At 45.7% G+C, this 23,419-nt stretch overlaps 1 protein-coding gene across 3 annotated transcripts in view; it reads left to right on the forward strand.

The window, feature by feature from the left end:
- The first annotated feature begins 1,823 nt into the window (after nucleotides 1-1,823).
- pcdh10a (protocadherin 10a) overlaps nucleotides 1,824-23,419 on the forward strand; it is a 40,692-nt gene continuing 19,096 nt past the window's right edge. For all 3 annotated transcript variants that reach the window (XM_061724473.1, XM_061724480.1, XM_061724465.1), the window contains exons 1-3: nucleotides 1,824-4,645; nucleotides 6,764-6,822; nucleotides 7,199-7,305. In XM_061724473.1, the coding sequence (XP_061580457.1) occupies nucleotides 2,093-4,645; nucleotides 6,764-6,822; nucleotides 7,199-7,305 (2,719 nt within the window). In that variant the 5' untranslated portion in view covers nucleotides 1,824-2,092. The remainder of the gene's footprint in view (nucleotides 4,646-6,763; nucleotides 6,823-7,198; nucleotides 7,306-23,419) is intronic.

Genomic DNA, 23,419 nt, shown 5'->3' on the forward strand with positions numbered 1-23,419 from the left:
TCCTTCCTCCCTTCCTTCCATCTTTTCTCCCTTCCTTACTCCCTTTCCTAATTACTTCCTTCTTTCCTTCTTTTCTCCTTACTTCCTTCTTTCCTTCCTTCCATCTTTTCTCCCTTCCTTCATTCCTTCTTTTCTCCCTTCACCCTCCGTTGACCCAAAGACAGCACAAGGATTAAACTAAAAGTCTGGACCGCAGTCGTTTCTCAGCCCTGCTCGCAGCCCGGTCCACAGGTGCTCGGTGGAAGGAAGCGGCAGAGTTCCCTCCACACCCAGGCATGTATTCCAGACAGTGGGCGGACACCAGGGGGCGACGTCGCTCTCTGTAACGCTGACTGGGCTCCATCGAGAGCGCGCGCGCCCGTAAAAAGATTGGGGCTGCCGTGCGCGCAGATCGGAGATCCGACTCCGGTGTGTCAGCTCGATTCCGTCACGCAGCTCCGGCTCAGACACGGGTGGAAATCCATCCCGCGGCTCCCCTTTTTGTTTCCTCTGACTTGTATGGCAGAGACGCAGAATCGCGCATCACTCGCGGTTTAATCCGTCGCACAATGGACACGTCGCTCTGCATTATGGCCCACATTGTTTCACTCCGTCTCCTACATTTGGAATTACAGCTTTCTACTAATTAGCTTCAATTACGCTTTATTCCCATCCTTTTTTTTGTTGTCAGTGCTGTACAAGAAGTTAGACCCCCACTACTTTTGCCTCCCTTACAACCACCTCATTTGCATATTTAATTCATTCTTTATGAATTAAATTAGTACAAGATGCAACCGTGCCATCCTGGAGTCGAGGGCATGCAGCGCGTGAGGGGGTTAATGATGACACTGGGAGGACAGGAGAACTAATAGGCTTCAGGCAGTTAGGAACGCGCTGGAACTGGAGTAGGAACGCTCCATTTCAATGAGTTAAGGTAACTGGCGCGATCATGCAGTGATGGAATCTCACACCCATGCTCACTATTAAACCCAATCTTTACTTGACTCAAAATGGTTTATTCTCGCCCCTGTTGTGCCAAATGAGCGCATGTCAGAGAGGGAGAGAGAGAGAGAGAGAGAGAGAGAGAGAGAGAGAGAGAGAGAGAGAGAGAGAGAGAGAGAGAGAGAGAGGGGGGGGCGTGGCGCTATGGGGTATTGCGTCACAAGCTGTCTTGACTTGCGCAGGCATTTTGCATGGTGGTCTTTGGCAGTGGGCATCCTGGATATATTCTGACTCATACGCTGGCATCAGAGCAGAACTTTCATAATAAACTATCAAAAGAAAAAAAAAAAAAGATGAAAGTGGACTGCCTTTTGTCACATGGAAGAAAAAAATCATCTTGAGCCCAATGAATGAAAACAGGCTCTCTTAAACGGTGGCGCATATTTTAATCCAGTGACTGTGTAACAGATTTAATTTATCTGCTATAACTGTGACTCTGTCTGGAGGAGAGGCGAAAAGAAAGGAGAGGAGAGAAGAGGAGAGGAGCCTCTCTCCGGTTTTGTTCTGGGGGGTCCGGCGTGCGCTCTGGCTGGCGTCGCCGAGCCCCAATCAGGTGCCATTCCACCCGAAGTTTGCGAATATCATTGGCTGGTGGGGAAAGGAGCTGTGCGCAAAACCAACCCCGCTGCTCACAGTCGCTTACAGGAGCCGAGCCGAGAGCATCATCCGCTCTAAGCGGTGCACTTTCATCCTCACACAGAGGTGGAAAGAGTCCGTAGTCATGCACCTTTTTATGTTTTTTTAGAAGACATTGGTGCTTAAATCGGAGTTTTTCCACTGTACTTTCACTCATGTGGAATCTCTTGCTCTGTTAATGACTTTTTTGTGAAGGGGGCCGTGCGCAGGGGAGAGAGTCTTGGCTCTGCGTCCTGGCTGCAGACCGACCGGCGCAGAACTGATTAAAGCGGAGAGGTTTCGGATCAAATGGCTGAAACTAGAAAATGTTTCGCTGAGTTGAGGGGGTTTTCAAAGCCGGACATCCTCATTGTTTTTTGTTTCACTGCCCTTTTACGGACAGACGAGACGGGAAATGCTCTTTTCCTCTAAGAAAAAGGAATAACGTTCAATTGTGTCTTTACGTGCACTTATTGGACAAGAGGAGGAGGAGGAGATGATTTGTTTCATATTCCTGCTCTCCATCCTGGATGGAGCCGTCTGTCAGCTGCACTACTCCGTGCCGGAGGAGCAGGAGCCCGGCACCGTGGTGGGGAATATCGCGGAAGATTTGGGTCTGGACATCACCAAACTTTCCGCGCGCCGCTTCCAGACGGTGCCGAGCTCGCGGACGCCCCACCTGGAGGTGAACTTCGAGAACGGCGCGCTCGTCGTGAAGGAGAAAATGGACCGAGAGGAGATCTGCGCGCAGACCGTGCCGTGCCTGCTCCACCTGGAGGTGTTCCTGGAGAACCCGCTGGAGCTGTTCCGCGTGGAGATCGAGCTCACGGACATCAACGACAACCCGCCCAGCTTCCCGGAGACGGACATCTCCGTGGAGATATCCGAGAGCGCCGTCCCCGGGACGCGCTTCCCCGTGGAGAACGCGTTCGACCCGGACGTCGGCGCCAACGCGCTCGGCACTTACGCCATCACCACCAACAACTACTTTTACCTGGACGTGCAGACGCAGAGCGACGGGAATAAGTTCGCGGAGCTGGTTCTGGAGAAACCCTTGGACCGGGAGCAGCAGGCGGTGCACCGCTACGTGCTGACGGCGGTGGACGGCGGCGTCCCGCAGCGCACCGGCACCGCGCTGCTGGTCGTCAAAGTCCTGGACTCCAACGACAACGCGCCCACGTTCGAGCAGTCCGTGTACACGGTCAACCTGCGGGAAAACTCCCCCGTGGGCACCCTGGTCATCCAACTCAACGCCACGGACGTGGACGAGGGCCCGAACGGGGAGATAGTGTACTCTTTCAGCAGCCACAACGCGCCCAGGGTGAAAGACCTGTTCCACATCGACGCGCGCACGGGCCGGATCGAGGTGGCGGGCGAGGTGGACTACGAGGAGAGCAGCACGCACCAGATTTACGTGCAGGCCAAAGATCTGGGGGCCAACGCGGTGCCGGCGCACTGCAAAGTGCTGGTGAAACTCGTGGACGCCAACGACAACACGCCGGAGATCGGCTTCAGCACCGTGACGGAGTCCGTGAGCGAGCAGGACGCGCCGGGCACCGTGATCGCGCTGTTCAGCGTGTCGGACCGGGACGCCGGGGAGAACAGCGAGGTGAGCTGCGAGATCCTCGGAGACGTGCCCTTTAAGCTCAAGTCGTCCTTTAAGAACTACTACACCATCGTGACGGACGGCCCGCTGGACAGGGAGAGCGCGGACGCGTACACCGTCACCGTGGTGGCCAAAGATAAAGGCAAGCCCTCGCTGGCCACCAGCAAATCCATCAAAGTGCACGTGTCCGACGAGAACGACAACCCGCCGCGGTTCACGCAGTCCGTATACGACGTGTATGTGACTGAAAACAACGTCCCCGGAGCTTTCATCCACGCCGTGAGCGCTCTTGACCCCGACGTGGGTCAGAACGCGCAGATTACCTACTCCATATTGGAGTGTGACATCCAGGGAATGTCCGTGGACACGTACGTGTCCATAAACCAGGAGACCGGGTACCTTTACGCGCTGCGCTCTTTCGATTACGAGCAGCTGAAGGAGTTCAACTTCATGGTCCAGGCCAAGGACTCCGGTGCCACCGAGCTCTTTTCCAACGCCACGGTCAACGTGGTCATCGTGGACCAGAACGACAACCCCCCCGCCATCATCGCCCCCCTGGGCAAAAACGGCACGGCCAGGGAGCACCTGCCGCGCTCCGCCGAGCCCGGGTACCTGGTGGCGCGCGTCGTGGCCATGGACGCGGACGACGGCGAGAACGCGCGGCTGTCCTACAGCATCCTGCGGGGCAACGAGATGGGGGTGTTCCGGATGGACTGGCGCACCGGGGAGCTGCGCACCGCGCGCAGGATCTCTCCCAAGCGCGACCCGCAGGGCTTTTACGACCTGCTGATCGAGGTCAGGGACCACGGGCAGCCCCCCTTGTCCTCCTCCGCCAGCGTGAGCGTCATCCTGGTGGACAGCGTGGCGGAGGGACGCGGCGGCGGGGACCGCGGCTCGGCCTCCAGGTCCAAGGAGACCTCCCTGGACCTCACCCTCATCCTCATCATCGCCCTGGGCTCCGTGTCCTTCATTTTCCTGCTGGCCATGATCGTGCTGGCCGTGCGCTGCCAGAAGGACAAGAAGCTGAGCGCGTACACGTGCCTGCTGGCCGGAGACTGCTGCTTCTGCTGCAGCGCGTGCTGCTGCGGCAGGCAGGCCCGCAGCCGCAAGCAGAAGAAGCTCAGCAAGTCCGACATCATGCTGGTTCAGAGCACCAACGTGACGTCGGGAGTGGGCCCCGTGGGGCAGGTGCCCGTGGAGGAGTCTGGGGTGGGGGGCGTGGGGGGCGGCTTCGGCTCCCACCACCACCAGAACCAGAACTCGTACTGCTACCAGGTGTGTCTGACGCCGGAGTCGGCCAAGACGGACCTGATGTTCCTGAAACCGTGCAGCCCCACGCGCAGCGCCGACCCGGATCACCCCAACCCCTGCGGCGGCATCGTGACCGGATACAGCGACCAGCAGCCAGACATCATATCCAACGGCAGCATCCTCTCCAGCGAGGTAAGGGGGGTGGGGGGTGGAGGGGGGTGAGTCAGTGCACACGCCACATCCCGTGCGTAAAATGTGCGTAAAAGGTGCGCCAGGCAGCAGTTTTACGGGTTTAATTTCATTTATTTATTTAAAAAGGGACATTAATTAACATGAGCACTTGAGTCCATCATGTAAATGTGCCATATTTAGCCATACAGGCTAATTTACATCTGCAGTCCCTGGCAGGTTGATGGCATATATAAAAAACATTAAAGGAGAACACACTAAAACACTAGAGCACAGGGTACAAACAATTAGTAAAACCATGACATAACTCTGAATAATGACAAACAACATAAATGAATAAGCACAAACAGGTAGTAAAAACAATAACCTGACCCCTATACCAGATTATGGCAGCATGTTTGATTATCAAGTAACCACTGTTTTGTGTTTTTAGAGAAGGAATGAAGAGATGTGATGTTCCTAAGTTCTATGGGTATAGTGTTCCAGGTATGAGCTGCTCGATAGAAAAAGGCTGACTGCCCAAAGGCACTTTTTCTATGTGCAGTTTAACCGGGTTAACCTGATTGAAGTATCACAGGCCTTCATTTCAGAGCGTGTTCCCATTCAGGTCACGCGTGGTTTAAGTCTAAGGAAGGACTATTGGCTCTCCTACTAATAAGGCTTTAATTGTTGTCTAGTGTAATAGTCACAACGTCAGTGGTTACTTTCGGTCGCCATTTACACCGGCACCAGGCTGAGCGCGAGAGCGCTTTTCATTTGGTCTGCAATCGAGTTATTTCATTTAAATATTATTTAATCTGTAGTTATCACTGAGGGTAAATTGAATCTATGTATATATAGCTTTTCCATTCAAAGTGCTTTTGGAGAACAAGCCACATTCGGCCACAGATTAATGCAGCGCACTCAGCCTGCAGAGAACTAAACATATTTCTTTTCTACCTCGGCACGGATATTTTCTACCATGAAAATCAGTTCTATTCACCTGGAATCATTGATGATCATCATTTTAAACTGGACCATAGTAACCCTTGTGTCCAGTTGAAGATGTCCCAAGTCAGTGCAGAACGGAAGGCCGTTGCTGTTTTTCCAAATTCTGTATTTACTTGTGGAACAACAAGCATAAAAAGACTGATTACTATGTGACCAGTTTAACCGATAACTGATTGATAGATGTGGGCGCATGTTGCCTTTCCAGATTAAAAAAATGAATAAAAATCAATGCTTTCCCCCAGATAAAGGTGTGATCCCAATTTATTGTAAAAACTGCAGAGTTGGATACAAACGGGCACCTGCAATAAATCTGAGTGAGTCAGAGTGAAAGTTAACCACATCACCATAATCTAAGAAAAGACGGCCTTAGTATTCAATTTCCTGTCGGACAAAGGCAAATGTGATTTATTTCTGTAGAAGTGCTGCTTCTTTGTTTTGATTTATTTGCGATCCTGTGACCCCTTCAGTTCTGTGAAGACCACAGTGCTGGCAGACCATCCATTTTATGTCTGTGTCAGTCACTTGAATGAGATCTGATCTGGCCTAAATGTGAGAAAATTCCGAAGTGAGGGTGCAAATGGAAATGGATTTTCCTAAGAGGTGAAGTCAAAACAACCCTGTTGGAAGCTTTTTTCTGAAAATAATACTACGGAAGAATAATAAACATAAAGTATATGTTAACGTCCGACGGAGGTTGGATGTCAAAATGGAGATGAGTTAATTAACCCCCCCACCGCCACCACCCTGCGTGTGGAGCCGTGAAGTTGGGGCTCTTCTGCTGATTGTGGCTGGACCGGCGCCAGACAGCCAGTCACAGCTCTGCCTCCCCGTACGTTAAGTATTCCACGCACGACCCAGCACGGCAGCGCCGTGAACAAAGGTTGTTCAGTTCCAGCATCGGGCGGCTCAATCATTTACGCATTCATCCGCCTCCCCAACTAACCCGCTCTCCCCGCTGCTCTCCTCACTCCTCCTCTAGCCCACTCACTCACCGAGTGGATGATGCGTCCGTTTCCAGGAAAAGCCGCGGCTTCCCCCTCACTCGGTTTTCCCCCTCTGGTACATGTCTGTCATCCTGTCCTGTTTTTTCCATGAAATGTGATCAAACGTGTATTTCTGTTAACTTTCCAGACAAAACACCAGCGAGCCGAGCTCAGCTATCTGGTGGACAGACCCAGACGTGTCAACAGGTAGTGAAAAGCACACACATGCACGTCCTCCCCCTCTTATCTGAGCCTCAGAGATCCAGCAGGCATCATGGATTCACAGCCTGTTCACACATCAATAAAGCTGAACTACACATCAGTATGGTGTATGTTTCGCATCATTAATTGTGGCTGTACGAGCCCGCATGGTTCCCAGTGTTTCCATAATGTTCATCTACAATGTGGCACCAGTTCCATAATAGTCTGGCTGGCGTTTATTAAAGCCCCAATGTTGGATTTCATTAGTTTTCATGTGTAACATCCAAATTTGGACTGCCGACTGACTTCTGGTTGTCCTTCTCTTTCTCTCTGCCCCTGTTTCTATCTTCACTCCGTTCATCCTCCCCCACCCCTCATCCAGCTCGGCTTTCCAAGAAGCAGACATCGTCAGCTCCAAAGACAGTGGCCATGGTGACAGCGAGCAGGGCGACAGTGACCACGACGCCACGAACCGGGGTCACTCAGCCGGTGAGTTACTCCGTGTCACACATTTACACCCCTGCCCTCACTCCCTCCCCTCCCCCCTTACCCTCTGCGCACACCCACTCCCCAATCCGTTCGGAGTTAGTGGGATAATGTGGAGCTACTGGTGCGGACCGTTGATTTTTTTTCATTTCCTTAATTTCTGGAGCTGGCTGGCTGGTATGAACAGGCCCCAGAGGTGTGGACCGCATTTCACAGCCGGGTGAGAAGGGGGGAGGGGAATATTTGGTGGAAGTCCCTTTTACCCTCCTCCCCTCCTTTGCTCTCTCTCTCTCTCACCGTGCTGCTGTTTCAGCACCGAGGACAGCGAGTCGAGGCCCGTGGAGCCTAGGTGACAATGATCAATGAGTTCAGTTAAGTGAAAGGGAGCCATGAAAGCTAAAACGCTTTAATGAGAAGCTTTTCAATCAGCCTCATCGTCAGCGCAGCACTGTCTTTGCTGCTTGACTGCTCCTGTGAAAGTTAGTACCTCCTTTTTTAAACGCTGTGTGTTTTGTGTGAAGACATAATAAATATCAAGCGATCCACGTAGAGTTGTAGGCGACTTCAACGTCAGACAAACGACAACATATAATCTTTTCCACTGTTATTATTTACATAACAAAGATGAAGGCTCGTAGCTCCACCTATAGCTGCCAGTAACTTGAAGTAGTTGTTTCTTGTATGAGTTTTAGGCCACGTTTACACGTAGCCGGGTATTTACAAAAACTGATATTTTCCCCTCTACGTTTTAAAAAAAATCCTCATTTACACGGACCCGCATGAAAACGCTGTTAACGTCATGCCAGCCAATCAGAATCCTGGAAAAAACATCAACAAATGACACGTGTAACTTCCAGTTAAGGCTGATTTATGGTTCCGCGTTACACCAACGCAGAGCCTATGGCGTAGGGTACGCGGCGACGTGCACCGTACGGCGCGCATCGCCGCGTACCCTACGCCGTAGGCTCTGCGTCGATTTAACGCGGGACCATAATTCAGGCTTTACTTCCAAGACGGAATATAAAACAGGTAAAATACAAGAAAATATTGACGGTGGCCAATCTAATTGTAAACACAGGCCGCACACATGACGCTGGTGAGTTTCTGGTGCATAATGTGACGTTCTGAAGCTTAAATCTCCGTTTTCCTCTGTTTTCCTCCGTTTAGACGCAAACGTGAAAACAGAGTTTTTGAAAATCTCCAATTTGGCCGGAGTTTTCAGAAATGATCGTTTTTGGGGGCTTTGAGCTCCGTTTTCGTGTAAACGAACGGCCAAAACGCATGAAAACGCCTCCGTTTTTGCCCCGTGTAAACGGGGCCTTAGACACATTTGCGTCAAACCTCGTTTGCAGCGTCACTTCAGCTCGTCAAGGTTTTAAGACGTTCGCGTATGAAAGGTGTTTTTAGGGTCCCTCGTTAACATTTTAATGCAATAGAGGTCTGGGCTCATTACAGTACCGCGATTTTCGTCTTTCCTAGCCATTCAGATGTAGATTCGCTGCACTGTGTCAGGCTATTGTCCTCTTGCATGACCCAGTTTTGAGCAAGCTTTAGCAGTTGGACGGATTCCCTCTAATTTGCATCCAGAGAACTCTGGTAGAGAGAGTTCATGGTCGACTCAATGACTGCATGGTGCCCGGGTCCCGTGACCCCCAAACAGGCAGAAATAATCACACTGTGGTTTCATCAGTTCAGAGCACATCCCCCCGGAAGTCTTGTGGTTTGTTGAGATGCAGTTTTTTCAAATCTCGGTCAGGCTTTCTTATTCGTCTGGTAAAAATTGAGCTTAATTATCTGGAATGTCCACTGCATTGGAAGACTGACAACTGTCGCATATGTTTTTCATTTGTCAGTAATCTTTCTCACAACGGAATGTTGATCTTCAAAATGTTTGGAAATGATCTGCGGGAGAAATTGTTTCTCTAAGATGATTGCTGATGTCTTTCTCTCATGTCATTCAGTTAACAGACACATAAAAGACAGCCACATTGGGATTGTACACCTGGTGATGATGATTAAATAATCAAGGCAGATTATTAGCAGTTTACCTTTTTAAATCCTTTGGAATAAGGGGGTACTTAGTATTGCTCTTTTTGTTTTTAGCTTAATTGTTGTTAAATAAATAGTAACACAGTGTATGTTGTATAATAAAAGATAAAAAGAGAGGGTATTAGCTGTCCATATGTCAGTTAGGGATGGGCGGTATGGACTAAAAAATGTATCACGATAATTTCTGGCATTTATCCTGATAACCATAAAAATGACGATAAAAAAAATACCAATTCAATTCCACCTTTTTACTATAAATCTATCTCACTCTCAGATCTGCCATGTTTGTTACACAAAAACCTCATCAACGGGAATTTATCCTTCTTTCTTTCTTTCTGGCTCATATCTATCTATCTTTCTTTCTTTCTTTCTTTCTTTCTTTCTTTCTTTCTTTCTTTCTTTCTTTCTTTCTTTCTTTCTTTCTTTCTTTCTTTCTTTCTTTCTTTCTTTCTTTCTTTCTTTCTCATTTCTTTCTTTCTTTCTTTCTTTCTTTCTTTCTTTCTTTCTTTCTTTCTTTCTTTCTTTCTTTCTTTCTTTCTTTCTTTCTTTCTTTCTTTCTTTCTTTCTTTCAGGCTCATTTCTTTCTTTCTTTCTTTCTTTCTTTCTTGCTCATTTCTTTCTTTCTTTCTTTCTTTCTTTCTTTCTTTCTTTCTTTCTTTCTTTCTTTCTTTCTTTCTTTCTTTCTTTCTTTCAGGCTCATTTTTTTCTTTCTTGCTCATTTCCTTCCTTCCATCCTTCTGCGTCATCAACGTGAATTTATCGTTTTTACCGCGAGATGATAAATTCTTACCCTGAGGCATTTTGTTGACGGTTTATCGTGAGCGGTAAAATATCACCCATTCCTAATGTCAGTAGATCAGCTGATCAAACAGAGCCACTGAGGCTTTATTTTCCAAATCTTCCCCGGCTGTAAAGACGGTGAAACGTCAGCGTGGGCTCTCCAGCTCTCACTGGAGGTTTATTTAACAGACTCACAGTTCTGCTCTGGATGTAACAGCACAATAGATTTCTTAGGAAAAGGCTTTGGTAGATCACGAGCCCCGCCTTGTTGCCTCTAAAATTCTATTTAGTTAGTACCTGTTTATTGATCAAAGTGGAGTCAGACAAAAGGTGGAGCAATACAAAATCTAATTTCATATCGAACTGCCCTTTTCTTTCTGAGGGATTGTTCCACGCTGCACATGTAAGACCTCTGTCTAGACCAGAGCTGGCCAAATATCATGTCGGTGCTGGGAATACAAATAGAGCAGATCAGATGGGTGCTGTAGGATGGCGAGCGGGGCCTCATTAGGCTCTGCAGTGTTTGACGTTATTAATGAAGTGAGCCAGAATGGAGAGGCGGTATGCAGCAGCCGTGTCGCTGCGTGGCCCCGCTCCTGCAATACGCTGGAAGGTCAAACTGTGCGAGACTAAAATGCAGTATTGGAGGAAGTCCAAGCTGCCATAGTTTTCTTGATAGGGGTCCGTTGTTCAGTGGGATTAATATTCAGACGAATGTTTGCACATACATTTGGAGTTGGAAGCTGTCCATCAGAATCTGTGGCTGCCTGGATCAGCATACTCATGCAGGGCTGGCTGGGTTTTGGTTTTTTTGCAACAGACTGAAAAAGACGAGGGATAAGAAGCAACACATGCCATCTGCATCTTAACTTACACAGCTGGCAGATAGCGTCAGACTCTAGAAAGAAATAAGTTCTGACATAATGTTCACGACCTGCGTGAGATTGTATTTTACCGCTTATTTCAGGTTGAAAATTGTCTTGAATCCCATTTTTCAAGTACAGCGACAGGTAGGGCTGCACGATTCTGGACAAAATGAGAATCACGATTTTTTTGCTTAGAATTGAGATCACGATTCTCTCACGATTTTTTTTCCAATATAAAATTTATTGCACTTATTACTTTAACTTTGCAACAGCTGAACAAAAATATAATAATAATAAACATCTCTTGTCTTCTTTACACAAACCTTTGAACAATTTAAACAATAATAACAATTTTGAACAATATTTGTTCCTCCCTGAGTTGAACACCCTTTCAGAAAGGGGACTTGTAACAGATCCTGTAGTTCTGAGGCAACAAATGATTCCTCTGGCTGGGATGAACCCCCCATTGCCTTTTGCTGCTATTAAGAAGCTGCCGATACAAAAGGTAAACGTTACAAAAAATATGATGGTGCCTGATAAAAGACTGGCATCAACTTTGTAACAGCTGACTTTGAACATAAAAACAATAAACATAAAAAAAAAAAAAAAAAAAAAAAAAATTTAAATCGTCGTCATTTGGAAATGAGATGAATGCATGAATCGAGATCGCGATTTTTTAACGATTAATCGTGCAGCCCTAGCGACAGGCTATATTTGTGAAGCAGTAACATGTTCCTCCAGCTTATTTTCCCCTTTCTTTTGGCTCTGACTTTGCTCATTTGGCGCTGGCCTTGGTGTGCAGGCCGTTGGTGCTGTATACTGCCTTTTTCATATGTGGGAAAGAAACATTTGTTCCTCGTGTTGGATTTAGAAGGAACAGCTTACTGCTCCGTGGGAGGGAACAACACATGACCAGTGTTTTGGAAAGCGGGACACTTGAGTTTCACAGCCTTCAGTGAGCGTAACCAGGCGAAGAATGTGTGTCTGTAACAGTGTATCAGCATTTGAATATGTAGGCGTGTGTACGATACCTGCGCCCGGGCTGCTCCTGTGCGTGTGTGTCTACGGGAGAACGAGGCTAAGTGATGATGTCTGTACTGAAGAGGCATCCTCCTCTGAGACGATGTTCGCAGAAGCTTAAACGAGATTCAGTGTAAGAGCAGGGTGGAAGCTGGTGTCTGGACCCGTGCCAGGTATGTGGAGCATTTCCTCTGCACAGACATCCCCGCTGCTCATTTGTGTCTCTGCATTAATAGAGTGTAATGTTGCTGCTTGTCTGCTGATTGTGGGTGAGACGATCCTCAGACCGCCTGCGTCTAGGCAGCAGTCCGTGCACAAACATATGCACCCACACAGTGGCAAGAAGATGTATGTGAACCCCTTTTTCTTCAGATCTTCTAAGTCACAATAATAGAATAACACAGTGTGTTATTACACTCGAACCACACCCATCATACATTCACAGCCTTAAAAAGCAATGCTTTTAAAATGCCTGTAAGATCTCGGTTCAGCTGAAATCAGGATCGGACCAATATACCAGGATGAATGGTTGAAGTCGAGGGAATCGCTGATGTTCAGGTGGACGGAAGCTGGCCGAGGGCCTCGGCACAAGCCCCACACCTCCTGCTGGCAGACGTGTACACAGGGAGAAGAAGAAAAAGATACCGAAGACGTGGGCCCAGATCTGGGTCAGAGGCCGTGAACCCAAATCCCCTTCATCATCATCATCTTCAGCATCCGGGCATTCTTTCATCAATTCTTTCATGCACAGATGTGTTTTCCTCTCAGGACTACCAGCTTCTTTCGTGGTGTTCTGCCTCAAACACCTTGCCTGCTCAGTGACCTACACATGCACAGAAACATCTGCAACCCTTCAGCTGTACCTTCTGTACTTCGTCACCTCACTGATAGTATTGCGGCTTTCCTGTACTTAAAAGAGCCGCTTGAGAGTTTTTGTTGGGTCCTGTATATTTATCACGCGCTGCTGCTGACATAGAAGCACGCTGAGTCCGAGATACGTTTTTATGGCGTTTAATGACAGAAGCTCAGCCACATCGGCCTCCCGATTACATCCACTTAATAGGTTTTAAATGTGTACACTGCAAAGTGTAATCGGGGTGATCAGTAAGATGCGGTCAACAAAAATTACAGCTACCCAACTCGCCTCTCTCCTCCCCAGTGCAGGTGATTTTATTCCTTATTAGAGGTGTAACGATACACTAATCTCACGATACGGTACGATACACGATATTGAGGTCACGATAACGATACGATACGATATTATAGCAGTATTTTTTTAACAACCTTGAATGAGGTAGTCATGAGGAAATTGTCTTTTATTTGAAAGACACAAAATACAAAGTAATGCTGTGCGTTTGCCCTATTGTTACAGTTTGTAATGCTTTATAACTGTTTAAGTTTTAAAGAGAAAGCCAGGACAACCATTTTCCACAAACTGAACTAAAAGTAAATGTCAGGTTTGCATTATGCATCTTCAGTTTCATACAAGTACAAATATTTAGCCACAAACTGAATAGTTTCTCTCATGTATGATTTTGACTTTTTTCTTTTCCAGAAATTTAACAACTAAAATTAAATAAATAAATAAAAGTAAATAATTACATACAATTTTACATGATAAAAAAGATTGATTCATGCTCACCTTATAAGTGTAAGAGGAGATTTATTTTTGTTAAGAAGGTTATTTTAGTAATTCAGGGTTCATTATTTTATAAATATATTCTTTATATTCTGATGTAAATCAGGGACTATAATGACACTAGTCAGTTTATCTGTAGTGATTAGTCTGTTTTAGATTGGGCAGAGTGATACAGCACTAGGTGCTGTGTTGATGTTCTAAAATCCTACGCTGTTGAGAGACATTAAAGTACACTGGAACTCAGCAGAAGTTGTCTCCGTGTTTATCCTACTCACGACCCGAAAAAGGTTTAATTTAATAAGGTAAGGCTTAACTCTACACCAGCCTTACATAAGTAAAGGTTCAGACCTCAAAACGGGACTAGTTTCTTCTGAGCGGAGGAAGATTTTGGTCCGCGCGGTCCGGCCGCGGTCGTGGTCGGATGCGCGTTACTAATCATCACAATAGATTAATATTAATAACCCAATATCGCGATACACTTTGTCACCCCCACGACACGTATTGTGACATTTTTGTATCGCGAAATTTCGTGGCACGATATATTGTTACACCCCTATTCCTTATATAAGCTACGGTGATGACCCACGTGACCCAAACTTCCTTCATCACCGTGGCAACCAGACCAAACAAATGAAACATCAATATGTGGCTCCTACAGATACCTTAAGGATGCCTGTGCTGCACGGCGCTGCACGGCGCTGCCTAAGTGGTTAGCACGGGTTAGCACGGGTTAGCACGGGTTAGCACGGGTGCCTCACAGCGAAAAGGTTCCTGGTTGGACTCCCGGGCGCGGAGCAGAGTCTGTCTGTGTGGAGTTTTCATGTTCTCCCCGTGCTTGCGTGCGTTCTCTCAGCCTACTCCCACCTCCTCACAGTCCCAACACATGGATGTCTAAGTTGATTGACAACTGTAAATTGCCCGTGGGTGTGTGTGAGAGGGTGCACAGTGGTTGTCTCTCCCCGTGCGTGCAGGGTTGCGTCGGGAAGGGCATCCGAATCGACTATGATCTGCTGTGGCAACCCTCCACTCAGAGGGAGGGAGTGAATGATGGATGGATGCCCAAACACACGAGTCAGTTGAAATGTTTATCTTTGGCCAATTAAAGTAGCTGTAAACCAAAAAGTCTACCAAAAAGTCACTGAGGTTCACTTACTTTTGCCACTGGCAGGATGGAAGTTTAATGTGTGTGTTGGATAAAAACAAGCAGCCAGAAGTGTCTGCGAGCTTCGGCGCGTCGTCTTTGTTCGACATCGTGACTGAGATGAAGATCAGGTGACATCTTTATGACAAATGAAGCCAGAAAAGCAGTTAATCAGAAGTTGTTCTCCTACTTCTTCTTGCGATCGCAGAGCTGACGTGGATATATGCATGCATGCCTTCCCTGCTTGGACGTGCACGTGTTTGTCTGATACGCACATCCTCTTCCCTGGTTTGAGTCGGGGGTCTCATCCTTCATCCTGTCTCCCCCACACGTCGGCGCTCCGCAACACTCGGCTGATCAGTAATTCGTTTCCTGATTCTTTGCATAGCAATTATCAAAGGAGGGTCAGAGGCAAGGTTTCCACATGGGAACGCGCAGCTCATTCTCCCTTTAGGTATACCTCGGCATATTTCAAATCAAGGGGAAGCCATTTCCAGTTGGCATATCATCAACTACACCTGCTGCAGCTTCCCGCTCGGCCGCTCCACTGACACTTTGGAAAATAAGTCTCCTGGCGTCGTTTTAAATCAAAGGGACACTGCCTGTGAGGCCGGGGTGCCTTGAAAAACACGGCTAAATGGCTTTCCTGAAAACGGCGCGTCTTCGCCGAGGCGTCGCTGCATATGCATCCAGACCGCTGATGAAAGAGACACAGCTTCGTCTGTCAGTTTAGGCGTTTCCTTTCTCCTTGCTCCTACTTTTGGAGAAAGATGGCAAGAGTGAACGAGCAAGCAGAAAATTGGTAACAGATAAAAGCAGATAAAGTATTCAGCGAGGGGGGGAAAAATGGCACCTCACGAGCATTCAATCAGCCGCGGAAGACGGCGTGACGGGCCGGAGACTGGAAACGATCATTATCGTGACGTTTGTTTTGGTGAGAACAGCAGCCGTGACAAATGGGACAATTAAATCACTGTGGTAACGGTGTGTTAGATGGCTGATTATGAATTAGTGGCGTGTGCGGTGTTGCAGCTTCCCATGTCAGCAGGCTGTCAGAGGAATTTAGCAGAATGGGTGCTGATTCGTTGTTTTCTCAGGACACAGACACCAACAGAACTGAGGGCCAAGGGCCCAAGACAAAATGGGCTAAGCATAGAACTTGGGGGGGGGGGGGGACAAAAAAAAGCAGCTAAATAACTTTTTTACAGGGTACGTGGGTGTGGCTTTATGTCAGTACCATGAAATATAAAACCCCAGGGTGCACCATGGGTTTTTGTCTCGTCAGCTACACTTCATTTGATAAGATACATCTAGTTTTGCGTTTCAGGCTGAACACATCCAAATAAAAGTCAAATGTGCTATTAAGGAAAGCAAAAGAAAAACATCCTGATGTTAATGTTAATCCTTATCCTGGCAGGTGATAAACACAGGGAGGACTGATGATGCACAAGATCATAGTTGAAATGTTTCAGCAGTGATCCTCAAAGCAAGACTGGAAGTGATTCGCAGTTTTTACAGATTTTACCATTTTTACAGTTTTTATAATGCAAAATAGAATTTAACCATTTGATGAGTCTGGACGGAGTTCATCAGCAGTTGACATAACCGCCTTGAAAAGGATTCAATGTCCGTTAAGCACTGCAATATGGAGCTATTTTTACAAATGCCACTAAAAGCTTTGACAGAAGCCTCGTGCAGAGGTGGTGTTGGCATTTCTGGGAAGACAATGCAAAAACCACTTTCTGCACACATTATACAGCGGAGGACAAGAGGATACGGGTTCTGGCCTGGCCTACCTGCAGTCCTGACCTGATCACAACACAGAAGGGGCAGGGAATTTTAAAACCAAAAACCTGCGTGGACGTGTATTTCCAAAATACATCGATGAGAGAAGAAAACCCAGCCGGACACCTATTTTGGTTAGAAAACCTTTTTATTTGCATTTTCAATACGATCCCAACTTTTTTTTCCCTGATTTGCACAAATGTAACCTGTGAGCACATGAATGCTCCCAGACGACGGCCTTCCACGGTTCATCACCGTAAACTGCCCTGCAAACCTCTCCATTAATCATCTACTCTTCACCCGGCAGTTAAACAGTTGGAACGTGTCCAGCTGAGACAAACGCACTGGCTGCTCTTTTTACTTTTTACTTTGTTCCTGCGCTACAGAACAAAACCCACAATATTTACTGTACTGCCATAAAAGCGTGCGTCTGGAAGCATGACTCAGCCCAGAGAAACAGAGCGCAGCGCCGTCTGAAAGCTGCAGCGTCTGCAGGGGACCGGGGAGATTAGAACGTTGCTTCATACACCAGTATTAAACCCCTGCTGGCACGGGGAAGTCAAAAACACCTCAGTGTCATAGCTATGACAACAAAACCCAGCCTATTTGAATACTTGAAGAGCTCTTGGATGTTTCCTGCTGCAGGAAGAGATGCTCATCTTAGTCAGGGGGCAAACCCTAAGATTGATAACTATGCTCACGCTTCTGGGTAAAGTTTGACAACCTTATTTTTTTGTTAGAAGGAACCCCTAGGAGGAATAATAGGGCTGTTGTCATCTTGGATTGTTTTTGCTGATGACCATTCATGCATATGGTCACAATAATGGTCAAAATGTACAGTTTATGCAAAATCTTCAATGTTCAAGATTTTATATTTAGGGAAATGGATAAAACATCAATTGAAAAACATTTTTTTTTTAATTGTATTGCTATATTTTGTCCAATATTGGTTAAAAAATATGACTTTTTTATAGGCGTTTCTAACTCTTTCTTTTTTTTTTTTTTGCAGTGAAACACATTACGCACATTACATACGTCTATAAAAAAAGTATAAAAAAAGTTTTGTATCCAAATATTACAATATGATTCATAAAGGCTTTTTTAGTATTGTTTTATCTATTTCCTTAGATATACAATGTTTTAATCTTGACAATTATGCATATAAATTGTACACGTTGACCAAAACTGACCATATGCCTGAATTGAGAACTTGAATATTCTAGCGCCTCTAGTGGTCACCAGCTAAAACATTCAAGATGACGACACCCCTAAAATTCCTTCTATAGATTTGTTGTAACAAAAAAAATAGGTTGTCAAACTTTACCCAGACATGTGAGCAAAAGTCTTAACGGAGGCTCTTTCCTAAAGTTGCCCCTTGACTATCTGGTTTGATGAGATTCAGCGAGGCATTGAGGGGCAGAGACGTAAAACTGAAGGCCGTTGTTCTGTCGGGGCTGTTTCCTGCAGACGCCAGAAAACAAGCGCTACAAATACTTCCACGTTCCACGACCTCTTTGGTTAGAGTTGATCTTTGTGGAAATGAATAAAAACCACAATGAGCGCATGTGTTGGGATAATCATCAGCACAGGGCAGAAAAGACAGCTCTTTTGGACTGAACCGAAGTGATCCCGACCATGAAATGGAAGATAAAGAGGAGACAAGTGCATCAGTGTACAGCTCAAGTCTGATGAGAGCACAAGATCAAACAGACAACACAGTAAACGCTGTTGTTGTCTCAGACCCGGGTGAGGGGAATCTGTGGAGCAATGCACGGCAGAAGTATGAATAAAGTCTGCGCGACGGTTGGAGGAATCCTCGGGCTTTGCTTCGCCCTTGAGAAGAACACAACATCCTCTCTGTCCAGAGGATTAAAGTCAGAGAACATCTGCTCCGGCTCGCCACACAAGACCACGAGGCTGCTGGAATCTGAGATGCGGTTGCACTCGACATCTTCATCACGACGAGTTCATCACAAAGCCTGAAAACCGGTTTTGTTTTTATCCTGAGAGTTTAGCTGCAAAATTGCATCGGATCCTTTCATGTCCCTGAGGAGACGCTTCGAGCCTCGGAAAGCGCTGGAATGTCGCTGCACGCCGGTCCCGCAAGACGGCCTCCGACTTGCATCTGCTTCATCGCTTGCGGGAGCTCAGTGCAGGTTTACATCACATTCCATGCCATTTTCCTGCAGCTTTCCATGAGAGCTGAAGCTGGGGAATCTTGTTTCCCATTTAGAATCAAAGGGTTTGTGCTGCGTTGTTCTGTCAGACAGGCCCGTAAACCAGCTTTTAAAATTAAAATGACAACAGCAGTGTCAAGAACCGAGTTATAGTTAGCTAAACAAATGAATAGAAAAGAGCAAAACTAATAAATGAGCCTCAGTCAGCGTGCTAAATGAAAATATAACCTACACGAGCACATTTGGCATTTCCAGCACTTACCTGACCGTTTCTATAGTCTGGCAGGGTCTCATATAAACACATTTATTTGTTGTTTAAACTTCCACACAACAAATTTAATGTACAGTACCTTATTAACGTAGAAACTCCCTCAGCTCTGTCAGTCTCGGTGTCACGTGCAGGGAACTCAAAATTACCCGTGCACGAGATGGAGGAACGCAGAGTGGAGGAATGAAATTGAATTCGCATTAAATGGAAGATGATGTTTTTCAGCTACAATAAACACAGTTTTGCAATTTCCGGTTCATTTCCACTGAAACTGAACAGTGATGATAGTTACAAAGTTAGTTATAGAGATAGTTATAAAAGACATAAAAAGAAGTCAAAAGCGTTTCAGCAGCTTCATAGGCAGATATTCCACAGTTCGCTCTCTACCTTAATCACAGAGAATGGACTTGGTGATGAACTGAAATTATGTAGATATCTGTTGAATTTTAAAAAAAATATTGGAAGACAAAATAATTAAGGATTTCAATGCAAAAGGATTTGAATATAATTTAATTATGCAGAGCGATTTAGAGTAAATTTTATTTTCCTTCTTTTTTTTCTGTATTACTGATAAACTGGGTTATCTTTTGGAAGGTACAGGATAAGCAAAAGTAAGCTTCAGCTGCCGCCTATTCCTTTTTTCGGTTACACAGAGTTTGTGTGCTATTATTTATTGTGTGAAACTGATTAGTGTAAATATGAACGTTTTGTCAGTTACATGCACACAAGTTAAGTTGCATATAATGAAATGTAACCAAAATAAACCATTCATTCATTCATTCAATCATTCATTCATTCAAAGCAGAATTGTACGTTGATAATGCAGAGGAGGTCTCAGTGTACCTGGGAATATTGACACGGGGAAGCTCATGCCCTGACAGAGAAGCGCTGAAAAGCATACAAACCAGTAATAAGCCGATAATCGATGTTATTCCCGAAGCTTTGCTTCAGCAGTGTAGAAGGGGAGATATTAATCAAGCAGACAGGCCGGCTCTCCTTCCCACCACAACGACTATGCCGCACATATTGAAAATCACAGTTGGGAACAGTTTTTCTTTCTTTTTCCTGGAGTTAGCGGGAGCAGCTAGCTCTGTCGTGGCCCCCGGGGGAACTCTGGTTTGCTCATCACCGCCTCGGAGGCCAGCTCGCGCTCCCCCGACGTCCTGTCTGCCGTCCAAATATTGATGTTTTGTGTCGGTGCTCTCTCCGGAGCTGTGGAGGACAAGATGAAAAACAGAGGTTTGGTTGGAAGACACTCTCTATCTGGGGGATGAGGATTGTTTTGTTGTTGCTTTTTTTTTCACGGAGGAGAGAAAGGGATTAAACGAGGGAGAGAGAAATGAGCAGATGAGATTTGACAGAAAATGATACGAGAGAGGAAGAGGGAAAATGACAGACAGAGACGAATGAGTTTAAAGAAGCAGCAACGGCAAATGTGTGCACAGCAGACATGCACAGTCAAAGATGGGTGTTTTCCCAGAGTTTGTTTTCCCTCATTCCCTCTCTCCTGGCGGTTGGGAGTTTGTCAGACGGCAATTAGTCAAATCACGGCAAGCAGGATTTCAGAAAACATGCAGAGACATTTTGGGGGGAAAGAAGAGGAGCTCTGATTGCTCATGAGCATGCATGCTGGGGTTTGATTGTGCAGCATTGTTCACATCTCCGCTTGTGTGCATGCGTGTGTGCGAGGAAGCCGTGCATGCGTGTGTGCGAGGAAGCCGTGCATGCGTCTGTGCGAGGTAGCCGTGCATGCGTGTGTGCGAGGTAGCCGTGCATGCGTGTGTGCAAGGAAGCCATGCATGCGTTGGCGTGTGTTGCCTCTGTCTGTCGAGGTCACCGTGACAACACTGCTGGCAGGTCCTGTCATCGCCCGTCACCGCTTCAGTTGTTGTTTTGCTTCCTGTCTGAGGAAGAAAGGGTGCATCGCTGGGATCAACAGCCACTCGGTGTCACATGCACATGGCCCGTCTGTCTGTGTATGCACCTGTCTTCACCTTAAGAGAGTGTTTTTGATGTGTTTTGGCAAACATGTGCATATGCTGGTTTTTTTAAAAGGCAGCAGGCAAATCTCACATGGAGCCTGGAAGCTGTGAGACAACCTTCTTAAAGACCTGATCTGCAGTCTGCGGTGACGGCTGCAGATGCGCCGCTTAATGATCTGCTGTAATCTGAGAAGTACCCCAGAATCCTTCAACTTCAGCATGTTCTCTGCGGGTGGAGGCTTTTGTGCCTGTGGCACAGAGCTGGCCGACATTTGGTTTTTGCACGTCCGCTGATTTTTAGATTTTGAGCATTTTCACAGCATCCTCAAAGGTCCTGCATTATTTTTTATTTTTTTCTGACTTTCAAAGGTTCAAAAGTAACATTCACTATGATGTAACTACTTTTTAGTCGGAGTGCAAATTATATGAATCAGGAAATAAAAGTTTGGAAAGGGCAGGATTTACAGCTTCTGTGATTTGTATTTTTTTATTTTATTTATTATTTTAAACAAGCTTGTCTTCATTCCAGCAGAACGTGCACGTTTAGTCCTCTAAAGCAGTGGTCCCCGACCTATTCTGTTTAATGTCAATATTTTCACGGCCCAATCTAAAGGTGTAGCTGATAAAAACTAAATCAAATGACAAGATCGGCACTAAAAACTGTGGTATTTTGGATATAGTAATAATAATAATTATGAATAATAAACAATAAAACATCATTTTCGAAAAAATTTGATGAAATAATGGAAATTGTAAATTACCTTTAATATGAGTATTTCAGTTTGTTTTCTCATTAACATTATTTAAAGCCAGGCTTTTATTTTATTTGTTATATATTAAGGAGACCGATATTTTGTGCTTTTATTTTGAAGGCGTCTCGCCGAGACATTGTAAACATCCGGCGCTTCGGACTTTAACGGTAAAGGTTCAGGGGTGTTGGACTCCAGTCATCGAGGGCCGGTGTCCTGCATGTTTTAGATGTGTCCCTTTTTTAGCACACTGTGATACAAGGAGCCGTGTCATCAACAGAACTATCCACACTTTGATGACAAGCTGGTGATGATTAATGATTAATTAGAATCAGGTGTGTTAAATCAGTGAAACATCTAAAACATGCAGGACACCGGCCCTCCATGGATTCAGTTTGACACCTTTAACGGCAGTAGAAAGTGTGTCTGCAAGACTAAACTAGTGTCGGGAATGCTAAAGTGGTGCCTAACTAGGGGTGTAACAATACACTAATCTCACGATACGGTACGATACACGATATTGAGGTCACGATAACGATACGATATTATAGCAGTATTTTTTTTTTCAACAACTTTGAATGAGGAACATATGACTGGAAAAAATTGTCTTTTATTTGAAAGACACAAAATACAGGGCCGCTCGGTGGCGCAGTGGGTCAAGCGGTGGCTCATATACTGAGGCTACAGTCCTCCTCCTGCAGTGGTCGCGGGTTCGAATCCAGCCCGTGCACCTTTGCTGCGTGTTTTCCCCGTTCTCTCTCTCTACCCCTTTCCAGTCTGCATCTCAATAAAGGGCCACTAGAGCCCAAAAAAATCTTAAAAAAAAAAAAAAGACACAAAATACAAAACAATACTGTGCGTTTGCCCTATTGTTACAGTTTGTAATGCTTTATAACTGTTTAAGTTTTAAAGAGAAAGCCAGGCCAACCATTTTCCACAAACTGAACTAAAAGTAAATGTCAGGTTTGCATTATGCATCTTCACTTTCATACAATAAAAATATTTTGCCACAAACTGAATAGTTTCTCTCATGTATGATTTGACTTTTTTCTTTCTAATTTAACAACTAAAATTAAATAATTTATAAAATAAATTATAAATAAATACAAGTAAATAAATACATACAATTTTACATCATAAAAAAGATTGATTCATTGATTGATTCAAGTTTGTTTTGGTAATTCAGGGTTCATTATTTTATAAATATATTCTTTATATTCTGATGTAAATCAGGGACTATAATGACACTAGTCAGTTTATCTGTAGTGATTAGTCTGTTTTAGATTGGGCGGAGTGATACAGCACTAGGTGCTGTGTTGATGTTCTAAAATCCTACGCTGTTGAGGGGACATTAAAGTACACTGGAACTCAGCACAAGTTGTCCCCGTGTTTATCCTACTCACCACCCCAAAAAGGTTTAATTTAATAAGGTAAGGCTTAACTCTACACCAGCCTTACATCAGTAAAAGTTCAGAGCTCAAAACGGGACTAGTTTTTTCTGAGCGTAGTAAGATTTTGGTCCGCGGGTCGAGATGCGGCCGCGGTCGATGCGCGTTTCTAGTCAACACAATAGATTAATATTAATAATCCAATATCGTGATACAGTTTGTCACCTCCACGACACGTATTGTGACATTTTTGTATCGCGAAATTTCGTGGCA

The sequence above is a fragment of the Cololabis saira genome, chromosome 1, assembly GCF_033807715.1.
Source record: "Cololabis saira isolate AMF1-May2022 chromosome 1, fColSai1.1, whole genome shotgun sequence".
NCBI classification, from domain to species: domain Eukaryota; kingdom Metazoa; phylum Chordata; class Actinopteri; order Beloniformes; family Belonidae; genus Cololabis; species Cololabis saira.